At 36.2% G+C, this 25988-nt stretch overlaps 1 protein-coding gene across 2 annotated transcripts in view; it reads right to left on the bottom strand.

Moving 5' to 3' along the window:
- Positions 1-25813, bottom strand: part of NHLRC2 (NHL repeat containing 2) — a 38432-nt gene extending 12619 nt beyond the window's left edge. Inside the window, exons 1-8 of one of the 2 annotated variants that reach the window (XM_075026444.1) lie at positions 25451-25813; positions 23174-23326; positions 15818-16273; positions 13318-13439; positions 11420-11549; positions 2135-2234; positions 1430-1661; positions 850-972 (exon numbers count right to left, since the gene is read on the bottom strand). In XM_075026444.1, coding sequence (XP_074882545.1) covers positions 850-972; positions 1430-1661; positions 2135-2234; positions 11420-11549; positions 13318-13439; positions 15818-16273; positions 23174-23326; positions 25451-25613 — 1479 coding nt within the window. In that variant the 5' untranslated portion in view covers positions 25614-25813. The remainder of the gene's footprint in view (positions 1-849; positions 973-1429; positions 1662-2134; positions 2235-11419; positions 11550-13317; positions 13440-15817; positions 16274-23173; positions 23327-25450) is intronic. The other variant, XM_075026443.1, reaches the window with a different exon arrangement.
- Between the last annotated feature and the right edge of the window lie 175 nt (positions 25814-25988).

Here is a 25988-nt window from a genome sequence, read left to right as displayed (position 1 = left end):
AGTGCTCCCTTTCATAATTTTGAAGGCACCTACCCCTCTGGTATAAAAGTATGCTGAATGGCTTGTTTTTCTAATGTTTGTTGCCCTTCTGGAAACATTTGCAAGATAGTAAGACCATAACAAAACTGGCAGGCTAACTTCTGTATAATTTTTTTCCTAAAAATAGATGAAGGGTTTTTTTTTCTTTAATAGCAAAATAGTTTATAATGTTTTATACAATACCTGAAGCAAGATTTCATTTGCCACATAATTTTCAATAAACATTTAGTGTTATATACTTTATTCTTCAAATTAAAACAAATTATTTTTCTTTTAATGCATTTAATCAATGTACAATTAACAACCTTCTAGACATGGAAGCCTATACAACATCACGTAAGAACAATCACACAAAACAATCTCTCATCTCAGACCTCCATGGAGGCAACCCACAATACTTCTTCTCAAAACTTGGGTGGCTTTTTTAAGGGAAAAGCAAGTCCTCTAGTTCTCCCAGTTTTGTCAAACCTACAGTATTCCTGACTAAGCACTCCCAGCTCTTTTGCTGTAGTTCAGCATCTTTGGGAAGATATAAGGAAAGGGTCTTTAGACTGAACTGTAACTTGGCACTTCAAATTCACCTTCCCTAAAGGACCATCATATCAACACAGCAGCATGTGACAGCAAAACAACGGTAAAGAGAAGGACCCATAAGGGAAGGAAGAAAAGAAAAAGAACCCACAAAGGAACTCATATCATTTGTTTCCTCAGCTTAACTGCACCAAGCACAATCTTTGTATGTTCCTGAAATAATCCTTCGTAGTAGTAAAAATTGCAAAGCCTGTATATATCAAGCTACTCTATGCTTACCTTATGATTATAGGAATCTGCCACATAGAGCAGTTTTCTTTTCTTGTCCCACGTTACTCCTAAGGGATGCTGCAGCTTTGCATTTATGCCCGCTCCATCCACATCACCAAAGGCAAACAAATTCTGAAAAAGTATTTTATTAAATTAATACATTTGATTATTCAATGTTGACATGAATTTAAATGATTGTAATTAAATGGAAATTCACTGACTTTAAAAAAAAATAATCAAGACAACTTCAAAACAAGGATACTGAAAACTGGGAAGTGAGGATGCTAACAATGGAAATGGAAACTCTCACATTTAAGTTCTCAGTACGAATCTAGCTGGCTTTAATGACCACACAATGCTGAATCAAGTTGGCTATTTTAAAAATAAGTGAAGTAATTTGTTATCTGAGGAGCAACAATCTGCACTACAACCTCAGTGTCACAACTGGCACACATTTGCATTCCAAGCAGTGAAGTTAAGAAATTGATGGCCACGGAAACTGATTTACCCTCTCACCCCAAAAGTGGTTCCTCCAGGTCAGGCTTGAGGAAAATTAGTAGGGCAGTGTGGGGAAGTTTGAAGTGATTACCAATGGATCTCTCTCTCCTCCTACAAGGTGCTTCACTGCTCCGTCTTTCAGAGAGATGGTTCGCACAGTGCTGCTCTCGCTATCTGCTACAAAAAGGCAGTTCCATGGTTCCTCAGAAGCCAGAGATATACCCGAAGGCTGTGCAAAGCCAGCCTTATGCGGGTATGCGTTGTTTCTGTTCTCTTCATTTCCACTCCCAGCGAATCGAAGGCAGACTCCTTTCTTTAAATCACTAAAGGCAAATAGCACCCAAGTTCAAGAGTGAGTTTGAAATACTTCAGACACTATGCATAAACAGAAACTACAGGACAAGCACTTCTGAGTTATAAAACCAACTGTACCACAGCACAAGGAATTATTCAATGCCTTTGTGCTAACTTTTATTTCACCTTAGTATATCATTCATCACTAGACAATTCAGCAAATGCAATGAAAAGTAACATTCAATTATATGAATGTACCTTACCAAGTCATAGTTTTATAGCATAAGTAGCATCTTTCATTTCTCTAACAGATGTGGGAAAAAGCAGGCGGACTTTAAAGGACACACGCCTTTTTAAGCTGAACAGAAGCAGCAAGCTTCAAGCTAAGTACAGTCAAGAAAAATTATTTTTAGTTTAATTTGATTATCTCTCTCTTTGGGATTTGAAAGCTGTTTATCAAGACAAACAGCAATTTCACATGTCTCTTATTACAGTTGCTTACCTTCCCTTTGGTAGTTTTCCACCTTCCAACATCAGTGCCCACACCTGATGAGTGCCTGCCATTGCTATCCATAAAACATCACCTTCCTGGGTCCCTGAAACTTTTAAAAATGTATGTATAAAAACACATGAAAAAAAGACACTTTGGGAATGTTTTATAAAACAAAGAAATCAACAAACCAACCCTGCTTTCCCCCCCTAGTCCAGTTCACTTGCCATGGGAAAGAAAAAAAAAAAAACCAATGAAAAAACAGAGCAAGAGAAGGAGAGAAAGAATGTCTTCATCTACCAAAAACCTCTGCTATTTTTCTTCTGTTCTCTTCCTAAGGATATAAAAATTGTGCTTTTAATATCCCTGCCTGATAAAGGCAATGCTTCAAATGGGATTTGCTCTTTGCAACATCTTCCTATTGGGTCCGTGTTTCACCTGTTATTTTTGGATTCATACTGGCCAACAAATACGTACGTATCTTTGCTAAGTATGGTTTTGGGAGGTGTGGGGGATGTGTTTGGTTTTGGTTTCTTTTTTTTTTACTATGCTAGTGACAAAATTAGATATTTCAAAAAACTACTGGCAGTTGCTTACAGGTTTTGAGAGAAATAACCATGGCAGTACCATTGCACATTATATACAGGGTACATAATGGTTTTAAGAAAAGGGTAACTGATGCTTGCGTGTCATGTAGGTTTATGCTCTAGAGAGCAACAACTGCTGTTTATTCAAACATTAGATGTGATGTGGGCAATTACTAATTTCCCCCTGCACTAGCCATCCAGTTTCCAAGCTGTTCTCCCTATGCACATGTACATGTGGTATCACAAATGCAAGATGCAGATCTGCAGAACAGTGACCTGATCAAGAGGTGTTCAGGTATGTGTCAAGCATCTAGTTTTTTCAACTCAAACTATAAAACTAATATTCACCAATCCAAATCTATAAATTACACAAAGTTTGCCTCAGTAATACTTCACAAATAAAATTATACAAATGGAAAGCAAAGAACATATAAGTGCTCTATAGCTTTAAACATAACACATTACAGCGTAAGAAAGAATGCATGAAGACAAGTTCTGAAAGACCATTAAAAAACCCCACAAAACCAACAACCCAAACCCAAAAGAAATTCACTTATCTTGGCCTTTTCTGAAAATCTTAAGGAACAGAAAGTTGACATTTAAAAACTGCATTAAAATGGGGATGCTGTTATCTAACACCGTACTAGTCTATGCACACTGTATACAACTGTCCCATCTAGTCAGAGACAACAGTAAAATGTTTTTCTAAACGAATGTATCAGGTATTGGAATAACTATTAGCCAGTCAACAGAAAAATACCTTCAAATTGCTCACTGAAACTTTTTATTCACATGAACTTATAAAACATTATGCATCTTATAGCTGTTCCTGCAAACAACCTAATGGATACCTCTCCCCCTCATATATTGGAGTTTCAAAATAAAAGCAATTATATGCAAAATGCTTGCAAGCATTTTAAACCTGCGAATTTAGTCCAAATCAGTCTTCCTAAAATGAAATTACCACCATCCTCCCAACTGAGATCCTGCTGTTTTAATTCTAACCCTAAACCTTTCCTACAGTACACCTGCAAGAGGGGAAAAAAAAGTATCCTTCTGTCTCCAAAATCAATTTCCTCATACTGTGAGCCCTCTTCAGAGTAGTACTGGTATGATTTTAACACAGTTTATCTTCAGCCTTTTCTGTTTCTTGGATCAAGATACAAGTTTCCAAGACTGTGATCAAAGGAACTCTTCTGACTCTCTCCTGCACGTCCACACGGCTCCATGTTTTTACACAAACTAGAGCTCCAAGAATAAGAGTCAAACTTCCAAAGCACCTAAAAGTTTTTTGTTGAGCAGAAAGGTTTACAAAATGAGTTGGAAAACGCACATTTTATGAGTCACCAGAGATGTTACCAAAGTACTCCCCCCCTATGGAATCACCTTTGATTAGAGCTTGTTTCTAAGAGAATTAAATTCAGAAAATGGCCTATGAAATCATTTTACTACTTCGTACATAGTACATGTTCAACTTCAGGATTTTATATTTCCATGACGCATACCTTGCACTTTTCAGATGCCTTTATCCTGAGTACCCCAGAATGAATAATGCTAAAATCACTGGTCAATTCAGAAGGTGAGCTTTTTATCTTGCTATGCAGTGCAGTTCATTTTGAGGGATCTCAAAAAGTGCTTTGTTAATTATTTAATATTCACTTCATCCGCCAATGAAATGAAGGCGTAAGACTTGAACTGAGCACTTCAGAAAAATTTGTTCCATTCATCTATCCAATTCTCTAATTCCATCCACTGAAAACTCCCTTGTGACAGCTATACGTTGAAAAATTGAAAAGGTTTCTTACTCTAATTCTGCACACCGAAAGTCTTATCAAATGTGAGACACAGGAAAAAAGTATCAATATTAATTTCAAGTTTTACTGAATATTTAAGATCAAGAGACAGAAGATCCTTTCTTCAACTAGAGAACAAGACAGGAAAAATAAGCAAGAGCTCCATAACCATCATCAATTTTAATGCAACTTAAATATTTTCTACTGGATGGCAATTAGAACAAAGAGAATGGATGCAAGCACGGAAACAGCACAAGCATACTGAATTGTGGAAAATACATCAGAACTTTAACAAAAAAATTTATACAAAACCAGAAAAGTAAAAACAATGCCTATAGTTGCACAGCTAAGATATTTTATCACATAATGGTCCTGACACTACAGAGTTTAATGCTTTATGTTCTGAAACAAAAAAACAGGAAAACCTCTTCTTTCAGGATAGAACAGTTTGAGGACATGTCACCATTGTCATCCTTGTACTGTTCTTGCAGGAGAACCAGCATGCTAAAATTATGGTAATGGCATCATTATCATAACTCCTTATCATCCTTGAATGGAAAGAATTTATTTTGAAAGAATTTATTATAAAACAACGTAAAAGAACAAAGCAATTCTTTTACGTTTATTCAATTAAGCACCACATTCCAACCTATCTTGAGCTGTTTTAAAAATCCAGTGTAGTTTCTCCTTATTAGGGTATGTGCTTTCTTATCTTTAGTGCTGCCTGTATCAAAGCAAAGTATGGCTTGCAAATGTTATATACTTATGTTATAAAGATTCACTAATAATGAAGTAGAGCTCCGAATGCACTGGTGTTCCATATTATATGATGCTTCAATTGTTACATGATGATGCAGTTCCTGAATCTGCCTCTGCTATATATCTGTGTTTTAAGAATTCACAGTCCTGTTTGTACACATACACAACTTTAAACAGTTCCGTAATACTGCTGACCATTAACTGTGAGTCAATCTGAAAGCACAGAAAAGACTTTATTTTGTAACAGTCGACAGCAATATCTGTTTGAAGAGATTCCATTCCCAGGACTACCCACACTTCCAGCTTCCCTGTCTGGGGACTGCATGCTTGCTTCCAGTCTGGGAATTAAAAGCCTGGGAATCAAAGTTACATTTTGTGGCTGGCACCACTGACATTTTCTAAATAGATCGAAGTTTGAAAATATTATTCTTGTCTACTAATTTTATCTTTATAAAAAGTAACAAGGAAGAAGTCTGTTGGTACACTCATCCTCTGCAAAAACACAAGAAGCAAAAAGGGCTATACAACATGCCCTCCAACAGTATAAACCTTTATGAAACAAAATGCTTCTGGAATTTTCCTCATTAGTTAACATACCTGCCCTCTCATCAAGGGAAATCCTTGGACATAGATACCAAGTGGATATCATACAATGAGAGATAACAGGGAGCTGAAAATGATGATTATAATTAAATATTTTTTCTTTCTTTCTTTCTTTCCCAAGTTTTCTAACTCAGGCCTTCTGACTGTAATGGCAGTACACACTTCAAAAAAATCCAAAGTAGATGTGATAGCATTTGTTAACATGAAAGAACTAATTTAGATTATTTAGTGTTGGGATGCATCACTATAACTAGAAAGCTAAGTCTGGTTATGCGTTTTATTCACTCCTATTTAAGCATAGCAAATGCATACACTTGAGGGTACTTCAGCAACGCAGTCTCCCCTGACCCCCAACACCCACATTCCATGTTTGAAAGCACTTTCAGCATCAAATGAGAACAGTTAAAAACTGTGTCGCATTATGACCCCAGCATGCCTGACAAAGCCTCTGTAAGACTTGTTAAGAATGTTTATTTTCAGCGGCTCTGCATCTGGAATTTTGCATTAAAAACAGTATCTGATACCTGAACTAGTGTTTAGAAATCTGATTTGTAGTTTTAACTTCTTTGTCATGAGCATACATTTAATTCACAGAACAAGACTACAGACTGTGGAACAAAGAGAATGAGAAATCATCATTCCAGGTAAAAATATTGTAGTTTTTATAGAGGGCAGTTTCAAGTCATGGACTTCAAAATGTTACAAAGTTTGACATCTGTTAAGATGGCAACTCTTCTAATCCAAATGCATCTTTTTACTGCAGAAAGTAATCATCAACCACTTTGTCAAGATGTAGAGAAGTCCAACTTACTAGAAATGTAGTCTGTTAAACTAAACTGCGTGGGATTACTGTTGGATCTCAACAAGTGACTGAGTCACAACTCCCATTACATCCTTATGTTAAGACTTTAGTTTTTGTATGTTTCTGTCAGAGCCATGTTTATACTAAAATACTAACATAAATTTCTCATTTCTTGATCTGTTTCTATAGTGAACATGTGAAACATTAATAACTTCTGTTGCTATTACTATTCAGCAATACCATAAACTCCCTAATCTCTTAGTTTTGACTTGGAATACAGAATCAGAGCATTCAGTCAACAGTTCAGCCGGGTTTCTGTAGAGATAAAGTCTGTTGGGCTGATAGCACAAAAAGCTACTAGTTCTGAAAGTTTATCCCTCCTCAGTCTTCTCTCAAAAGCTTAAAGGAAAAAAAAAACCAAACCCATAAATGCCAGTTTAGGACCAGGAATGAAAGCTGCTTAGGGATGACAGAACCTGTACTTATATGACGACATGTGAAAACTTCAGTTAATTCTATTTGTCCCTCTCTGATTCTGCCAACAGTATGAAGCTGGCTAACCCACTCAAACAATATACAGAAGAAAACAGTGCACTTCAGAAGTCCTCCCAAAGCGAGACTGGGTAATGTCCTGCTTCACTGCAGTCCTTCACTGTAACTTCTTAATATCATATTTCTCAAAAGACTTTTTCTCCTTGAATAATTCTTACACAGGAGTAAAACCCTATGATAAGTCTTCCACTTTACTTCAGCCTTATCTTTAATTAAGAAGTTACCTTTTCTTTGAAATTCCCAATATTTTAAATAAAAAATAATTACCATTTACAAGTAAATTTAGGATCTAGTTCAAGGACAGAAGACAGACAATGTTGTTTTGTGTCAATGACGTCTCTAACATGATTTTCTGTAGAACTGAACTTGTTCAAAGGCAGATGCAGCCCAAAGCTGAATGGGGTATCTTCGAGTTTGTACATTGCATAGGAAACTGCTAAAGAGATGAGAAGGCCTTTTGCACATCACATCATTGCTACATCAGGCATATTACATATGCAACATATGTTTAGAGTAATTCAAATTTTGAGTTGTCCAGAAAAATGATTCCTAATTAATCACTGATGATCACAAAAGCAGCTCTTCCATTTTCAGCTATTACCAAGGAAAATGCCTTTCACAGGACAGTGAAGGCTAGAGCCTCAATGCCAGAATGAGACCAGACTAAAAGGAAAAAGAAGAGTGACATGTAGAAAGGATACTTTCAAGATACAGACAGTTCAGACATAAACAGTTCATACATAGTCTCAGCTCACCCAGGAAATGCTTATTGCTGAGTTATTGGGAGTTTCTATAAATAGATTATTATTAAATAAAGACCAGATTTTGGAATGTGAAACACACAGTTATGTCACCAAGCACAGGTCATTGTCCTCCTCCTTCCAGCAAGAATGCAGCTATCAAGAACATTTCACGCTTAGATCAACTGTGCATTTAAGTATCACTTGCTTTCAACACCCACTGAATAAAAATAGAAGGGGACAACAGAGAAAGCTAAAAAAGCACACAGTAATTTAATAACGTATTTTTAAGCTGCTGGCCCTCCCCCTGTATTTCCTGCATGATCTATGTCAATGTAAATTTCAGCACCAACTTCAACGAGGCCAGAATTTAATCCATGGAGTTCATTCAAGAATTTTAAACAGGGAGGGTAAAACACAAGCTCAGTGGTCACAACTAAAGAAATAAAAAAGATGACAAGGAAGAATACTGCCTGCCTGAATCCTAGCATGTGTTTTGTCTCCATTAACTCTTCTACCTTAAAGAGAGGTAACCTTTCCCTTTGAGACTTTGAAAAAGGTCAGCATAAGCTGTTCAATAGTATTTAGTGTAGTACATAAACAGCTTAAACATTTAAACTTCTTTTTTTCTCCCTTTCATGTTCTGGATAGCATGGCTTTGGACATTGAAAGGAAGCTCACAGAAGCATCACTTGTTTAACACCTATAAAATCCACAAATCTACCTTCTGAAAAGAAAAATATGCCTCTTGTACACAGTTTACGCTACATAGATCTAAGGAAAGTAGGAAAGTATGATGTTATTTCCCATATGCCACGCCAGTTAACACAAAAGTCAAACTTATGAATTTTGTAATAATGAACATAAGTTGTTGAAGTGTACATTATCTCCTGCAACTTGCACAAGATACATATAAGCATATGTAAAAAATGGGCACTGGATCTGAACAAAAGTAATATTTAAAACTCTCATCAATTACTTCATCCATCCAAATGCATAAACAGGCATTGGCGCACCAGTTTTAATATACTGACAACAGGGTATCTACCTGTAGGACAGCACACTGAGAATTACCAATGGAAGGCTGGGTCTCTGCCCAGGACAGTGAAGATTTCCTTCAAAACTACTTTGTGTGCATTTACTGAAAAACAAATGCATCCCATGGATAGTAACAGAAGATCCTACTAGGCTCAAGCAATTTGCAGTAACCATACAACTTTGACAAACTCTGCTGCAGCGTTGACAAACTATTTTGATGGCTGGCAACAAACTTGAAGTCACTGCAGCTCCTAACAGTATCTACACTGTAAGACATATGCACTGCAGACTACAAGACACCAGTCCTGGTTCCTCATGTTCCATGACAGACTCTTGTTAGCATTCTACTCAATAGAACCCCCCATTTTGACAACTGTCTCTGGTTATAGTTTTCTAAAGAGTTTTATATAGCTATTACAGTAATTTACAATTTTCCTAGCTTACTTTACTCACACAAAACAACATTAAAAAAAATCTTAAAAAGAAACTGAAAGCACACCCTTCCCCCCATGTTATCTATTTGGCCTATTACCCTCTCAAAGAAAGAATTTAAATTGATTTTACCCCTTCTTAAGTGACAGGTTATATTATATTTTGTAGAGATCTAAATAGACAGCTGACTGATAGGTTCTAATTGAGTATGAAAGAATCTATACTGGCCTGAACAGAGCGCATTCAGAAGATCTGATTTTTATGTAAATGCTTATAAAATTTCAGCAGTCAGTGCTAAACAGTGCAGATGAGGAACCCTTTACAGGTGACTAATTCAGTGATTACTATGTTGATATTGATAACAATCATATCAATTAACATTTAACAAACAGAACTTTCAAAAATAAAACTTATCAACAGATATTCAACTACTGGCAGAAGCAGAAGGAAGCATCATGAAAAATTAAAAGTAAAACTATACGGTATTTTGAATAGTTCTGTTAACCAGCTTAAGTTTCTGAAGCAGTGATGAGTTATTAGTCTCCTTTGCTGATCTGCAAAACAGCTCTGCAATAACATCCCACGGAGTTCAGCTTGCTGGTTCAAGACACCTTGAAAACTATACCATCTAGTCACACAACAGTCTACTGAATCACAAAAGGAAAATCAGACTGGATAAAATTCAGCAAAGCTCATGCCTTCATTAATAGCAGGCCACATCCAGTGAGATGCTCTTTCAGGTACTCCTCCTTTCTCTTGCAAGTAGGATTCCATACGCTTAACACCGACTGTAAGGGTCATTGACAAAGCCTTTGAAAAAAGTGCTTTTTTTTTTGGTAGAAGACACTAGTAAAAATGTTAAATCTAAAAATTGATGCTGGTTGCTTATTTAAGTAGTCAAGGCTGCTGGTAGTACACTGTCTATACTGACAATGTATTTGTACCAGAAGACTTCTATACAACCAGCATTTATGAACTAGCTTCACATTCCCTTAAACTTAATTTGAGTGTGTTTTCCTCCCTTGTAACTGACCCAAGATTATAACAAATGCTTCCAGGTCAGTAAAATGTTGTAATTTACTAATCTTGCAAAGTGCCTCTAATTTAAAGATATTAGACTTAAATCATGCTACTCCCCACCCCATTCATCTGCAAATCCAAGAAATCCCAATATCGAAAGTCAATCTTTATGCCTGAAATACTGACCTAAGGGTTTTACGCCACATTAAAGCATTGTTCTGTCATTGTTAAGAAACTGGCATCTGCAACTTCTAAATTATATCGAAATGGAAACACAAGAAAATAGAGTATCAACTCACAGTTAATAACGGTTGAAAACACAGTTATGCGATGTCAAGCTCAGGTGTGTGTTAGGAGAACCAGGAAAGAAAGCTACTTAAATCCTCAGAAGCTGATTCTTGCATCCTATTATGCAAAGATTTGATTTTTACCCCTTGATACTTGCAAGGTTTTTTCTGAGATATTCCTCTCCTATCTGATTGACTCTATCATGATCTTGAGTCTAATGATTTTATGTCACCTAAACAGGAATAAACAGACGCCCCCAACTAAAATTATTTTTATTTTGTAAACTCAAATATTTACAAGTAGTCAGACATGTCTGTATAGTCAGGGAAAGGAACTTCTAGACAATGCTCACTTCCTGTAAAATGTAGCTGCTTCTTAAGTGATCCTGGCATAAAGCACTGGCCTAACAAAGGCAGTCACAACTTCCTTCTGTATTTGGACACAGTAACTGTATAACTTGCTGCAAAAGAATTTTTCTTCCATCAAGTAACAGTTCACATTTTTCAGGGTCCAAAGCAGAACTGCAGTTATCACTTGCAAATGAAACCACTGATTTTTAGACTCAGTTGTAAAGTAAATCTTTACCTTTTAATATCTCAGATTATTACCAAAACAGGAAAACATTTAGCAAACAGTCATGCATGTGTAAACACGAGAAGTTAAAAGCTCGACTGATACAATACTTGAATTTCCGAAGACCACATCCCACGGAGAGCTGATAGGCTGTTCTTCTCCTTTTGCTCCACCTTCCTTATCAACACCTTGTATCCCAATGCCTGCTACAGTGGTCACCATCTCTAATTCCAGGTCAATCTACAAGAAGCAAAATTACACACACTGAATGTACAAAATTAACTTAACTGAAGTTACAGATAATTTGAGCTAGATGTCAAAACCAGAGAGTTTTTGCTGACAAATAAAAAATAAATCCTAACAATTTTCAGCTATTTATTTAGGAAAATAATTAATTTTACCACAATGCTTGCTGATGGGGGGGGTAGGTGGCGGGGAGAGGGAAGCAGCAGGCAGCAGGAAAACCACATGCCTGGAATTCTCTTCCACACGTAACAAAAATTGACACTGCTCTGTCAAGGTTTGCTCAGCAGTTGTAGAAGAAAGCATCAAAATTTTCTAGAGAAATACTCAGACAATGGATGTGGATATTTTATTTTAAACTTCTACAGGAATATGACATAAAAATCCAGATACTGTAACAGTATCTCCTAGCTCTATATAAAATAATCTGTACAAAGCAAATAATTTTTGCAGTTTATTTCATGCCCTAGAGCAAAAAATGTTTATTTCACTTATGCAATGTAAATCCCTTTATTTTTCCTTCCCCTTCTGCTTATTTTCTAAGTGACTTCCAATACCTCTCAGGAATTTATCATGATGATCATGTAAAAAGGGAGTCTTTCACACACAGAATCTTCTAACTTTTGTAGCAGTAAACGCACTCTTTGCAAGGCCCATGGCCTGCACAAACATCTGAAAACATATCCTGTAGCTGTTGTACTACTTTAATTCTTGGATACCCTCATGGCACATTTAGATGAAAGGGAACAGCTAATTTTCATGAAAAATGCTGAAGCAGTATGATCCTGATCTTCAGAAGTTTCTGAGCTGTCTTTGCTACCTGCAACTTTATGTCCTGCAGTCACCATGCTACAGTGATGAATATTAGTAAGATGAGGATCCTGGAGCAAACTACTCATTTTTAGTAACAATATTTCTTTACCAACAAGGAGCCTTAGTCCCTTCCAGAATAAAACCTGGCAGCCAACTGCAATGAATCCAGTGCAGGGATTTTGTAGACTAGTGCTTTGAATGAACCTAATTAACAGTACAAAGGCACTTTAACAGCACAAAGGCACCCCAAATTGAGTAAGGATGTACCTCCTCTGATCACAAATCAGACATACTGGTGAGGATCCAAGTACAAGATCTTCTGAGATGCACAGAATACTTTTAATAATAAGCTAATATTATATTGCTGCAACAATCTTAACTTCTGATTATTCTAAATTTGACCTAACCAAATGTAAGATCCAATGACAATATATAGAAAGATTAACACTCCTATGTGCTAAAACCTTGCAAGCATTTAATCAAAAAAAAAAATCCACATGCAGAAAATTCTGATATTAAAGCAGTTACCTGTACTTCAGAGACCTAAACAGCTAACAGAAGTTTAGATATTCACTGAACCACAGTAGTACAATAACTTTAGATACAAATCTGATACTACCGGAAGTGAAACAAAAACAATTTTTGCTTCCAGTACTAAGAATAGATGTTTCTCATAACAGGAAAGTAAGAGTCACTAAAGAAAAAAAAAAAAAAATCAGTTATGCTACAACGAGTAGTGCATATCATCTTCATTTGAAAGGAAGCACAGAAGTCTATGTAGCCCTTTAGAAAACAAACTACACAACAGCATTTATTTATAAGATATTGGGCCAAACTTCCTTCCTAATGGTGAAGGTATTTGGACAGTAATTAATTTGGTGTAAATTTTGACCTGTATAAGCAGAATAAGGTATAAGAGATTAAATTTTGAATTTCCTTATGGGAAATTTACCTTTCTAATTAGGTGATTTTCTGTATCAGCTACATAAATAATATTATTTTTTATAGCGATCCCTTGTGGTGAGTTGAAAGCTGCCTCTGAAAATCTGCCATCTCTCCTTCCACTGCTTGGACCTATAAATGAAACAAAGCAAACTCAAAAGTAATTTTAGAAAAAAAAAACCCAACCCACAAACACTTAAAGTGCATACATTTAAACCTGTAAGAAAATTACATATTCTAAGAGATGCTTTCATAGCACCTTGTAAAGTTTACATTATTAATATTGTGTAGTCTCATTTTAGTCGCTGTGCTATGTGATTACAATAGCCTGGTGCTATTAAGTTTTGACCTCATTCTCCACAAGTTCTCTGCTTCTTTAAGCTCATCTCCCAAATAGAAGTCCTAATAGGGGCCTAAATTGTTCCTGTTTCCTTGCCCTAAAGGACAACAGCAACAATGGAAGACAGAAATAAAAAACTACATCTTTTTTTCTTCCTAACTACATCAAAGCAAGCCAGCAGGAAAAACTTTTAATTTCCAGAACTCAACTCCATTTTAATGGTTTAGATTTTGCTGTAATCACAAATGAAACTAATATTTGATTAGCAGCATTTTCTCATTAATAATAATTAGGAAAAAGATAACATGGAACTAATTACAGAAAAGAACAGTGAGAATGATGGAGTGTCAGTCTTCTGCACAGAACAATCAAGAAATAGAAAGGAACATGTCCTGAACATAACAGTATGAAGGTAAGCATCGTATTTCAGAGGGAGTAACATTTAAAGTGCATTAGCAGTATGTGTCAGCAGAAGACATTTAGATATGAGTTATGTGTGCATCATGATTTATGATGCAAATATAGTAATTTCAACCTCTGTGCATGCCCACATTTATTACTGTATCATCAACTTCATTACATTCTTTTCTGCCCACTGACTCATTTAACTGAGTCACCGAAATACACAAACTTTTACAACCTACTGTCAGAAGACAATTTAGACCTTAACAGACACCAATGACTGAGGTGCTGGTGTGTCAAGATTCCAGTAGTTCCCCTTATAACTGTCAGGGTGCACATCCCCATGGAAGGGAATAGCAGAGTGCCAGAGGAAGGAGGGGTATCAGTTCAGAGGTTAGGACACCTCCTTCTGAACTACTGTTTACTAACTATCCCAGAACACTAAAGGGTAGCTTGTCTGCAGAAACTTCATCACACATATCAAACAGAAACCAAACTATCTTATTTTTGTCATAAGAAATCTTGTCTGTACTTCCCATAGGAGATGGGTATTAAGACTAATGCCTTTATCAGGTTAACTTGGATAATTAGTCTGTCTATCCAATGCACTGTTACTTCAAATAGCAAGAGATTTTCTTCCTTTCTTTAAATAGCAGTGCCACCAGTATTTTTATGAGCTTTGTAGGATCCTGCCATGGCAGAGGTGTTAGTCAATACCAGACTAATTAACATACGACACATCAGCATACAGGTTGTGATTCTGAGACATAAATGAGCCGTTGTTCTAAATGATTTGGGGATTTAACCACTTCTTAAATCTGTCTGTTATGGTTGCTCACAGATGGACTGTCCTAACAGCTATTACTTGGTGCATTAAGATGTAACTTTGACCACTGTAACAGATTAAAAAAAAAGAACAAGTCTGAATGTTTCATTTATGAAAGAGTAAAGCATACAAAGAGTGTGCGATTTTTTAAATTTGCATTGTAAAGCAGATTGTAATTTTACAAAAACCATTGAAGAGTTTAGTTTTTTTAAAGCTGAAATGTTACTAATATAAACTCTGTAACAAATGTAACTATATTTAAAATACTTAACTTTCACTGTTTTCATAACTTGTTTATACGTTACACCTCAGTTTTGATGAGAACACAGGCCTTTTAATACACACTAAGGCAACTTTGTTTTCAGGTGCCTATGTACTTACTAGTGCAATGCCCCTGCTCTTTAATAATTCTCCCTTCCTCTAAAAACCAGAAGAGGATCCTATACAGGAATGCTCTTCATTTTAAAAAATAAAGCAACAACAACCAAACAAAAAACACACCCCAAAAACCTCCCCACACAACACCACTGACACAATTCAACATTCATTTCTTCTATTGGAAACGGAAGCATTACTGTCTCTTTCCCCTACCTTGCTGCTGGATGTGGATGTACGTCACTTAAATCTAAACCCATTTGCATCTCTTTCAGAGGAATACAAAACATATTTTTTGTAATTCATATTGGACATCATATAAAAAGACAAGCTTTAGTCAATGGAACAAAGAAAAAAAATCTCAACCAATTGCAGTAACAGAGTCTCTCACGGATGGTACTATACTATATCCCCCTATATCCAGTAAAAGTGATTTTAGTATAAAAAATATTTCTGGCAATGCTTATAAACTGCTACGTCCTCTAAGAAAACAATCAGCCTAGTATGCCCAGCAAACATACCCTACTCCTAAACTAAAATTACTATAATAAACTTATATAGCCTTACCTCCAATAGTGTGTAGAATTTGTCCATTTTTTTGAGTAACCAAAATCCTATGATGTCCAGTGTCTGCTATTACCAGCCTTTCTCCTGAATTATCTACAGTCACTTTGCCAGGAAACAGCAGGGGAGAAGGTGGGAGGGTGTCCCTGTATAGCTTTATTCCAATGTTGTTGTCTTTGATTTGTCCTCTCTCCTTGTAGAATTTCAGTGTTATAGAAGTAAATAAAAACAACTTCTCTCTGTGTCCCTCTCCAACAAGCGAAAACAGCATATTTCCACGAGGCCCGAGAATGACCAAAGTTGGCCAGCAGGACACTTCTAGTTCATGCCACAGTGTTGCATCTGCATCATTTACTACAGGGTGCACAATATTATACCTCAGAACAGCACTTTTAATGTTATCCAGAACTTTTTCATTTGGGAATTTCGCTGAATGGACACCAACAATAATAAGACCGTCTGAAAGGAAAAATAAAATCGTGCATTGATACATATTTGTATTTGAATTAAAAAAAAAGTAAAAATGAAGCACAGTTATCTCACAATGTGACTGACTGCTTTCCAGAATGAAAGAGGATTTGAACAAACAAAAAGCAATTACATCTCAGTAGGAATACAGATAGATATGTATACAAAATACTGAAACTCAGAAATAACACTTCAGTAAAATTACTGAACTTTAGGACCATTACTTCCCCAGCTGGTTGACATTTAAGATGTCATAAATTGTTCTTAGTTCCTGAACCTCTACATAGTAAGGTAGGAAATACTTTCAAAATAATTATGGGTAAGTTGTAGCAGTTCAACTGATACTTTGGTTTTTTTCAGATGTTTATGATACCTCTCTGTCTTTTGATTCCTATACACAACTATGGTGTTTTAGAAAATTAATTATTTTCCACAGTTAACTAGGAATCACAAATATAACACTGAACTCCAGAAGTCCAGAGTTACCTCGGCACATCTAACTCTAGATAAACAGTAAAAAAAACCCCAAAACAAAAAAACAACCAAAAACCTATAGGCTTCTGAAATCTATACAGTATTCTATATTTCAAATAAAAATGCCAGCACTGACAACTATGACAAAATTACAAATAGCACTTGTTACAAAGCAGGCAGGCTTGAAACCTTTTCCTTAAAAAAAAAAAGGGGGGGGGGGGAGGATTAAATAATTGATTTTTGCCCCTCCCCTTAAAAAGTTTAACTTAATTTCTGTATTTGGTTAATAAAGACAATGAAGAGTTCAGGTTTTCCCATAGCAGGGATAACTGCACTTCAAATCCTAGTACAAAGGTGTTGCATAAACATAAAGTAATATAATTCTGCTTATATACATTGCATACATAATACCAACCCTGAAATCGATCAAAAGCACACAATTATGAGCTTCCTTGAATTGTTTGCTTATTTTCTTAGTTTTATGAAATTCAAACACAGAAATAAAAATCCATGGCTCAGACTTCAGCTGCTTTTCCCTTGTGATAAGAAATAAATCTGCTTCCACCCCATGTAGACAATTACGTAAGCAGCCCCAAATTTTCCACTCCCCCTCCCTACCCAAGAAAGAATAAAGAGCCTTCCTTTAGTCAAGCCACTTTTCAGTGGCTTCTAGGAGGGGAAGTAAAAAAAAAAAAAAAAAAAAAAAAAGAAAAAAAAAGACTACATCCTTTTTCAGGGCTTTAAATTATGTTTCACTAGCATAATCTCCACTAAATGTAATAAACTGTGCATGACATCAATACCATACTTCGTCTTACTTTGTACTTAAAGAATACTATTAGCCATAAGCATAATCTTGTTATAGTCAAAGTAACTTGTCAATTCTAACTGAAGTAAGGATGATAACAACAGTAACCATCCAGTTCTAGAAACCTGCAATACAATAATTTTAAACCAGACCCGTTAATCTAATGGGAATCATTAGACATTAACCTTACTACTTATCAAAAAATCACTCATGTTTCTGCATAGTGCAAGCATTTTGTAACCACAAGTAACAACTGGGATCTTTCTACTTCTTTGTCTAAGTAAAAGTTTTAAATTTGCATGTGATCTTTTGTGTTATTTTGAGGAGAGGAGTGAAATTAAATGGGAAAGGAAAATATCCTTAGAGTTGATGCCCACATGAGTTAATTTTACTGCAGTATTAGAAATTATTTTGACAACAAAAAAAGTACTTTCTTTTTTTTCCCCCAGTCAGGTCTATAAAAACATTTAACATTTATAAACCCTTTTATCAGTAGCATTCAAATATCTGTGGCATTTCCTTCCTTCCCACAGTCACCAATATCTATAGGTGGATTCCTTAAAGTATATTTTTTCAGTAATACAAGTAATACCAAAAAGAAAAGAAGACTTGGAGTCTGTACAAGGTGGCATGGAATAAGAACAGCCATTATCCCATCTAATCCAATTCTGATGATGTTTATACTCTGAAATACGAGTGTAGATCCTTGAAGAACTTCATAAGGTTCTTAAATCAGACTAATTTGTGCTTATACAAATAATCACTGCAATTGAAAATGTTGTGTTGCACTACTATAGACAAAATAGGTTTGGTTGAATAGTTATAAAATTTAGATAAGCAGGATACAATTTAGTTATAAAAGATAAAGGCAGATGCACAACGTGTATCTCTAAGTAAGCAAGTTCTGTCATTTAGTGCTTACTCTAATATTGTTATGCTTTATCCTAAACAACAGCCAACAGAAATAGCCCTCCTGAAATGACACTCATCTGGACAAAACAAATTTTTAAATAAATGTTTTCTCAGCAAAGTTTTAAGAAGACTTGAGAGCATAAACTGTTTCAGTTACTTGTAGTAGCAGATACTTTATTTTTAGAAGGTAATTTTTTTTCAATTCAAATATAACCATTTGTTACAATAGGAAAAGACTTCATCAATTTATCACAAATCTCATCAGGACACAACCTAAATATTTTCAATCACCTTGCTAACAAATTTATTTCTCATCTTCTAGCTCCTCATAGTTGCTAGAACAGTACCCCTCTTTCCCCCAGTTTTTCTCTCTTTACGCTTCCAGTTGCAACCACAATTATCAAAATCCAGAATTAGCTCTCTGAGAAGGAAATCCACACAAAAAATAATTTTTTGCAGCTTGCATAATGTACCTTTCTCCTTATCAAAGAAAATAATTTTATTTATTTAGCATTCTAGCATTTTAATTTTTAATCCACAAGAAGTGTAGTTTTTTTCTGCAGTAACTCACCTATCTTATACATTTTATTTCATTTAGTCTAAACTGTTACGTCACACAACAATTCATTCTAAACTGGAAATTTATGTATCAGATCATTACAGTTATTTGGCACTTACTACGTAATCCATTAAAGGGCTTCACTATTTGTAAAACTAAGCAAATATGTAAAAATAAAATGCTTTTGTAAAACCGTCCACCAAAAGCCCTGCAGTTACAGTCAGCGGAGTTTGGCATTACAAGAACGGTGAAACCAGCCCTCTGATCAGAGAAGGCCTAAACCAGGACCCAAAGAGTAACAACTGTAAACAACGGCATCCAAGGACTTGGTTTGGAATGGAATGTAGTATTTACTTTTATGCTTTTCTACCTTTATGGTAGAGGCGCAATCTGGCTAGCTGGACATCTTTGTTCTACCTTCACCACTGGTTTTGTGGTAGAATGTAACAATGGCAATTATTTCAGGTCTTAAATAGTTGTATTATTTGAGCTCAAATGGGTTTGTTTACTTCTAAAGAAACTGATTTCATCTTAAGTTGGCTTTTTATTCAGTTACAGAGGGCTTTTTTTCAGTTACAGAGAAATTGAAAAGTATTTTTCTCTTTTAGCCCTGCTCCTCAACCACAAAACAGTGTTAACGCAGAAGAACATCTTCAGTGTGACAACAGGAAAGGGTAAAGTGCTGCATAGTAAAAAACTTAGTTGAATATAACAATTTCACAGATACAGAATTAAAAAAAATCACTATAACTGATACAGTCTTTATCAATCCTATAGGTGCAGCATGTTGCAATATCAGACAGCTCAAGTTATAGTATCATTAACTGATCTCCAAACAGTAGGTCAAATATTTTAACTGTAATAGGATCATCATCAGTGCTTATATTTGTCCTTCAAAAACAGCATTCAGGCTAGAAAGACAATTCTATACTGAACACCTGAACAGCACAACGAAGTTACAACATCCTCTCATAAGAAAACTCCTGTGGAAACTGATGGATGCTATGCTAAGACATAAGAATATGCACACCATTTAAAACACTTTACTTGAACGATTATAACAGAGCACAACGCTGGACTTACGCCAAGCTATTTCTAAATATTAAAAAGTACTCCCTCTTATAGAAGTCATTTCTGGACTGCTGATAACATGAACTGAATATGCACTGGGTTTTAAAATAACTTTCTGAATGCCACTTGAAACACAGAAATAGCACCACTGAAGATAGCAGCGAGAACTTATCAGCTAAAGATGCTAAGGCGACATTTAATCCTATGGAAAGCAGTCTTCATTTTGAAACAGATCTCCTGAAGCTCCAGACAACAGAACTATGTGCATATGTACAATGATATATACAATGGTTTAGGATCACCCTGAAACTACAACTTCTTGTGTCCAGGCTTCTCATGACTGATGATCACACTGCTGAAGTTTCAATATACTCCACGTAAGAGAGCACTGAACCACATAAAAAAAAAGTAATCAGTATCAAAAAATGTATGTATACAATGTACAATCAAAGAAAGACATTATATCAATATTGAGGTTTGTTCTTAGTTATGCAGAAAAACATGGGCAACATTCCTTCAAATATTCAAACAATAGACTGAAGATCCAAATGCATTATGAAATAGATGCTTTCTCAGAGTAGAGAAGCTTGTTTTCATTCTGACTAATATTGTCTGCTAGGTCAGCACCCTCTGCCACTTCTATAGCACAGTAAATGTATACATGAAACGTGTAAGTAAATGCTATGTTTACAAATCTAAAGTTTAGTAAAGCTGTAGTTTCACTATACATTTAATCCAACTTGCTGCTACCAAAAGAAATGTTGCTCATCTTTTGCACCAAAATCAGGTTTTTTGCAAGGTGATAGATTTCGGAACTAACCCAAACAAAAGTGAAGGGACTTCCATTAACTAAATAAAAGAGCAGGTTAAAATAGAATGAAACTTCAGAATAAGGCTGAATATCAAGATACTTGCATTAATGTATCTAGACATTCTTAAAGCGTTTTTTTATATGTTCCACATCCATTCTGTTTTAGTTTTACTCTTCAAACTTTTATTTTTCTCAAGTTTCTCAAGTCAACAGCTCTCTTTCTCCTAGTGATTAGTAAATCATGTTTGCCTTTGGTGAAAAAGATGCACATTGATGTAAGACCATCCACTGAAGTATTTTTCTACGGCTTAAAAAACCACAACCCTTGCTGCCTTGATGTATTTATACGTATTACTGTAATGCTAAAATGTACATACTTCGCACAGCAAGGAAAGATTAAATAATCCTGAAAAGGCTGACAATCAAAACATGAAAACAGCAGAAAACAATCAAAAGGGAGATTCACAGTGAAAAACCCCCACGTATTTTTCTTTTTGTTTGAACCATCAAGCACTTTAATCTCTTCCTGAATCAAACTGCTGCCCTCTGTTTCCTAATGGATTAAATTTAAGATTAATGTTGCACACACCTGCTCTTCTTTCCTTCTACCTCCACTCTCATCCGAAGTATCTTTTTTCTCTCTCTGGTTCCTATAGGAACAGGATAGCTCAAATCCAAAACCAACTTACTAGGATAGCTCAAACACAAAAAGAATTTATCACCTATCAGCAAAGTACTTTCCTCAAGTAAGGACTCCTATGACAGGAAGTTTAATAAAAGTCAAACAAAAAATGTGTCTCCAAGTGGACTCCAGTTCAGTTCAGAGTGCTGCAGCCTCTTCTACACCAGTATAGAGATGTTCAAATACTTTAAAGAGAAAGTTTGTGGGGAGAGGTTGTTAAAATGAGTATTTTGTTACCAACTGAACAGCTTGGTCTTAGAAAACAGATTAAGGATATGACAGCTATATTAATACTATACTATTAACTATTAATACTATATATTAACACTATACTATAAAATGTTTATAATTTAAAGATATTATTCATTATATGATCAATGTAATCTGAAATCTCAATCTAGACCTTCTTCCCAGCATGCCTGATATCCACAGCAGTCCATTTATAATTTGCTAATCAGCTTCCAGTTACAACTGCCTCCCTTCCCCAAAAATGCCATAACAGTTTTTCCTTATTAGATAAAGTTCCTCATATCTGAAACACTAAACCAGATCTCAAATTTCTCCAAAGCAAACAGCTAAGCTTTCCAAGGTAGAAAAATTAGTTTGAGTCTTCTCTAAAGCACTATGTAAACCTACAATATATAAGTGAACTACTTAAAGTTAACTTGAAATTTCAAAGGCATTGTAATTTCTTTTTCTAGTGAAAGAAGGTAACACATGAAAATAAATGCTGCCAAAATTAAAAATGATGAGAAATGCCAACAGAGAATCAGAGACTTAAACATTATCTTATAAAGTTATTCACTACATATATATATTGCATTTAATACAATATTTTTAGGGCTGAAGGTAACACTGTTCTTCATCCTACTGTTCAGTCTATTAAAATATCCAAGATAAGTGAGTAGCTGATACATTCTGTGTACGATCACAGCTTATCTCTGACAAGTCATCATGATAACAAGAGACTGCATTCTAAATAGTAATTGCCCTGCATTTTTATTCACTCAGAGAGATAGATTTCATCTCAGATGTGAATTTAAAGAGCTTAATTTCCTCTCCAGAATACAAGACTACTAATGGTATATAATGTGATGCCAATACCAAAAAAATTCTAAACCAAGTTTACATATTTTGTTGTTTCAGTTAGAATGGAAAAAACAAGTAACCTTAACTATATCCATTCTACCACCTTTACTACAGTCTTCTCAGAGTTGGTTCCTAAGTCAAGTGTAGAGGGTTACATACTTACATTAACTTTGAGCCTGTATCTTACATCCTTGTGTAGCTTTTTGCAAATAGCCTTATTTATAAGGATATCAGATTTGGGCTTTAAACACATATACTATTTCTTTAATTATACAGACACAACAGATACCTTATTTAACCCCATTTAAAAATGTGATGGGAGTATACACAGTCACCTTTTTCAGGCTACTTAAAAGATTAGAAGACATTTTTAGGCACCCCTGAAATTTTGCCAGCTGTTTAGTAACCAGCAACAAAGTGACTCAGCTACTCTGTCTGCAACACTGCCAGTAAATTCTATTCCAAGCAAGCCAAAGCACTTTTACCTTTATCAGAGTACTGGCGCTCTAATGTGTGGAGATCAGGCAGCAGGTGCAAGCAATTGATGCAGCAGTAAGTAAAGAAATCCAACACCACAACTTTTCCACAAAGGTCTTTGTGAAGAGAAATAGGACCTGCAGTGTTTAACCATTGTAGATCTGGAATTCAGAGAACAGTGATACCCAGTTAGGGGAAGTGTAGGGAAAGGCAGACACTTATACCTAATTTGGACACCACCAAACATTCCTGCTACATTTCACTAAAAAAAAAAAAAAAAAAAAAGTTCAACATTCCTTTCCACACAGGTAGAAAAGCAAACCAAAAGTCTTGTATTTATCCAACTCATCCTTACGTTCCCTAATTCTTCATAATTAGTAAATGAAAAGAAATACTATTAACAAGATTTAATGTAATATTGAAAGTCCAGTTTATATATTTAAATAGGCACCATTTTATTGAAAGAACATGCAAGCCTCAGAAGAATTTTCATGCATTTTAAAACATGATCTACATTATTTAACCCCTAATGATGTCATATGGGTAACAATTAATTATTTAAAACTCACATAAATTCTAGTAAAGTAAAAATCTGTTAAACTTTTAATGATTTTTCCCACAGTTTTGTAAAGAACTAATTTCAGAGATGATTAAAAAATTTTTGTGTTTATAGTTTTGATCTGGGTTTTCAAAGTTTGAAATGACAGGTATAAATTAATCCTGTTACATGGGAAGAAACACAACATTTTCAGATATTCCCGGTAGTACTCCTGGTCATTTATTTTAACCACTTGATATGAGACATGAAAGCATTCTTTTCTCACTGTTAACTGATATTCCTCTGATCCCACTAGAAACTGGTATCAAGATGAGAAAGAAATATCCTAGAATATGGTCTGCTGTTATTATCACTTAACATTTCTGAGAATAATAGGGGGGGAAAGATAGATGTGATACAATGCAAAGCTGAGCTAAATTTTTGACAACCTGTTTTTTAAAAATGTATTGACTAATCTAAAAATCCTCAAAACTTCCACTCTAACAGTTTCAGCAAACTAATTTCTTACTGCCCCAGGAGAAGTTATTGCTGCTGAAGTCAGCAGGAAGCTCGTTTTCACTTTCACTAGGAGGAGGATTGATCTCTACCTCCATACATTTATAAACATAAACAGATGCACACAAATTCAGATTTGGTGACAATAATGAGAATAATTTATCAAGTATATGCATTATTTCCACAGTATAAGGGCTCTACTGTTTATTTTTTAAAAGAAAACAGAAGTTTATTTATTTATGGCATTGCTCCCCTTTTCACTAGAATTAAAATACCTTTCATAAAAAAATACTGGAAAAAATATTGGCTACCTATTTGAGCTCTTTTTAGAGTAGAAAATAAGCTTTGACAGAACACAGAAAGTGAAACAATATTAATGACAAAAGCGAAAATTCAATTCAGGGTCCAAATCTAGACAGAAAGAGCATTCACTTTGCTCCATCAGTTAAAAGTCAGAATTCATTCCTACGATAGGTACGTGATTTTAACCCTGAAGTTTACCTCCCGAGGTCTCTGTCTTGCAGTCAGATGTGAGCTCCCACACTTGCCGAGAGCCTTACTAAGGTTAAAAGGACCCTGAGCAGGACTTGCAAGATCTTACAAGACTTAACCTTTGATTTCACACTTAGCACAAGAAGAGATACAGAAACGTGTGAAAGGGAAATGGGCGCACCACTGAAGGAGGGTGACTTCTCCAGCACAGTTTGTATTATCGGGGACACGAAAATTGACAAGCACAGGTAAGTCATGCGGAGAAAGAGCTGAGAAACATTCTGAGCGGCTGCAGTGAAACCAAGGGACCTCAGGGGAAAGCTGCGAGAGTTGGTAAGGTTCTCGCTATGATCAGAGGAGAGAGGTATCAATATACTACACAGAAGGGAGAGGCTTTACTTAAAAAAAAAAAATTAATGAAGCTAGCAGAGATTTAGAAGACAGGCTTTAAAGAACGGGTTTCTGCAACCACCAGCAGGGGAGCATTTATAAAGGGCTTCTTTTCTCTTGTCCTTCGCTCCCGGTGCTTTCAGGAGTGACATTTCCTGTAACTGAAAGCGCCTTTTAGAAAAAAGCGGCGAACGCGGCCCCCGCAGGCAGCGGCACCGCAAGGAAAACGCCACACGGTGAGCCTCAGAGCTCAGCCGCCTCCACCGGGGGAGGCCCCGCAGCCGCCGGGCCCGGGACACCGAACCGCGCTCCGCCGCGGGGCCTGACCCGCTCGGGCCCCGCCACCCACCTCCGCCGAGCTCGGGCACCGTTAGGTCCCGCTCCCGGCTGTCCATCTTCTTCAGGTACTGGTAGACCAAGTTCTCCTTCTCCTGGGCAGTATCGGCGTCGAGCAGGGCGTACTCCAGCTGGGTCTGGGCGGGCAGGAGCCCCGCCAGGCCCCCCGCCGCCATGACGCCTCCTGGGCGAGCCCGCCGCCGCGACGGGCCGCTGTTTACCGGCCTGCCGTTTCACCGCCGCACATTCGGCACCTCCCGCAAGGCGGGGGAGGAAAACTGTAACTAAAAAAAAAACCACCCCAAAACCAAACACAAACACCTAAGCCCAAATACGCAATAATTCGTCTGTCTTAAAGGGGGGGCCTTCTCATTAATTTCGTGTTTTTACAGAGCTTTGATATCCACAGAAGCACAGCCGTGAGGAGAATCCCTCGCGGTGATTCCAGCTCAGCAGATTCAACACAGACTGCTTTTCCCGCCCAGTTACTTTTTTTATTTGCAAGCGGAACAGATGTGAAAATCGGGCAGCACCGGACAAAGTCCAAAGCA

The sequence above is a fragment of the Buteo buteo genome, chromosome 4 (genome assembly GCF_964188355.1).
Source record: "Buteo buteo chromosome 4, bButBut1.hap1.1, whole genome shotgun sequence".
NCBI classification, from domain to species: Eukaryota; Metazoa; Chordata; class Aves; order Accipitriformes; family Accipitridae; genus Buteo; species Buteo buteo.
The sequence above is the reverse complement of the archived record's forward strand: the minus strand, read 5'-3'. Positions and strand labels throughout refer to the sequence as shown.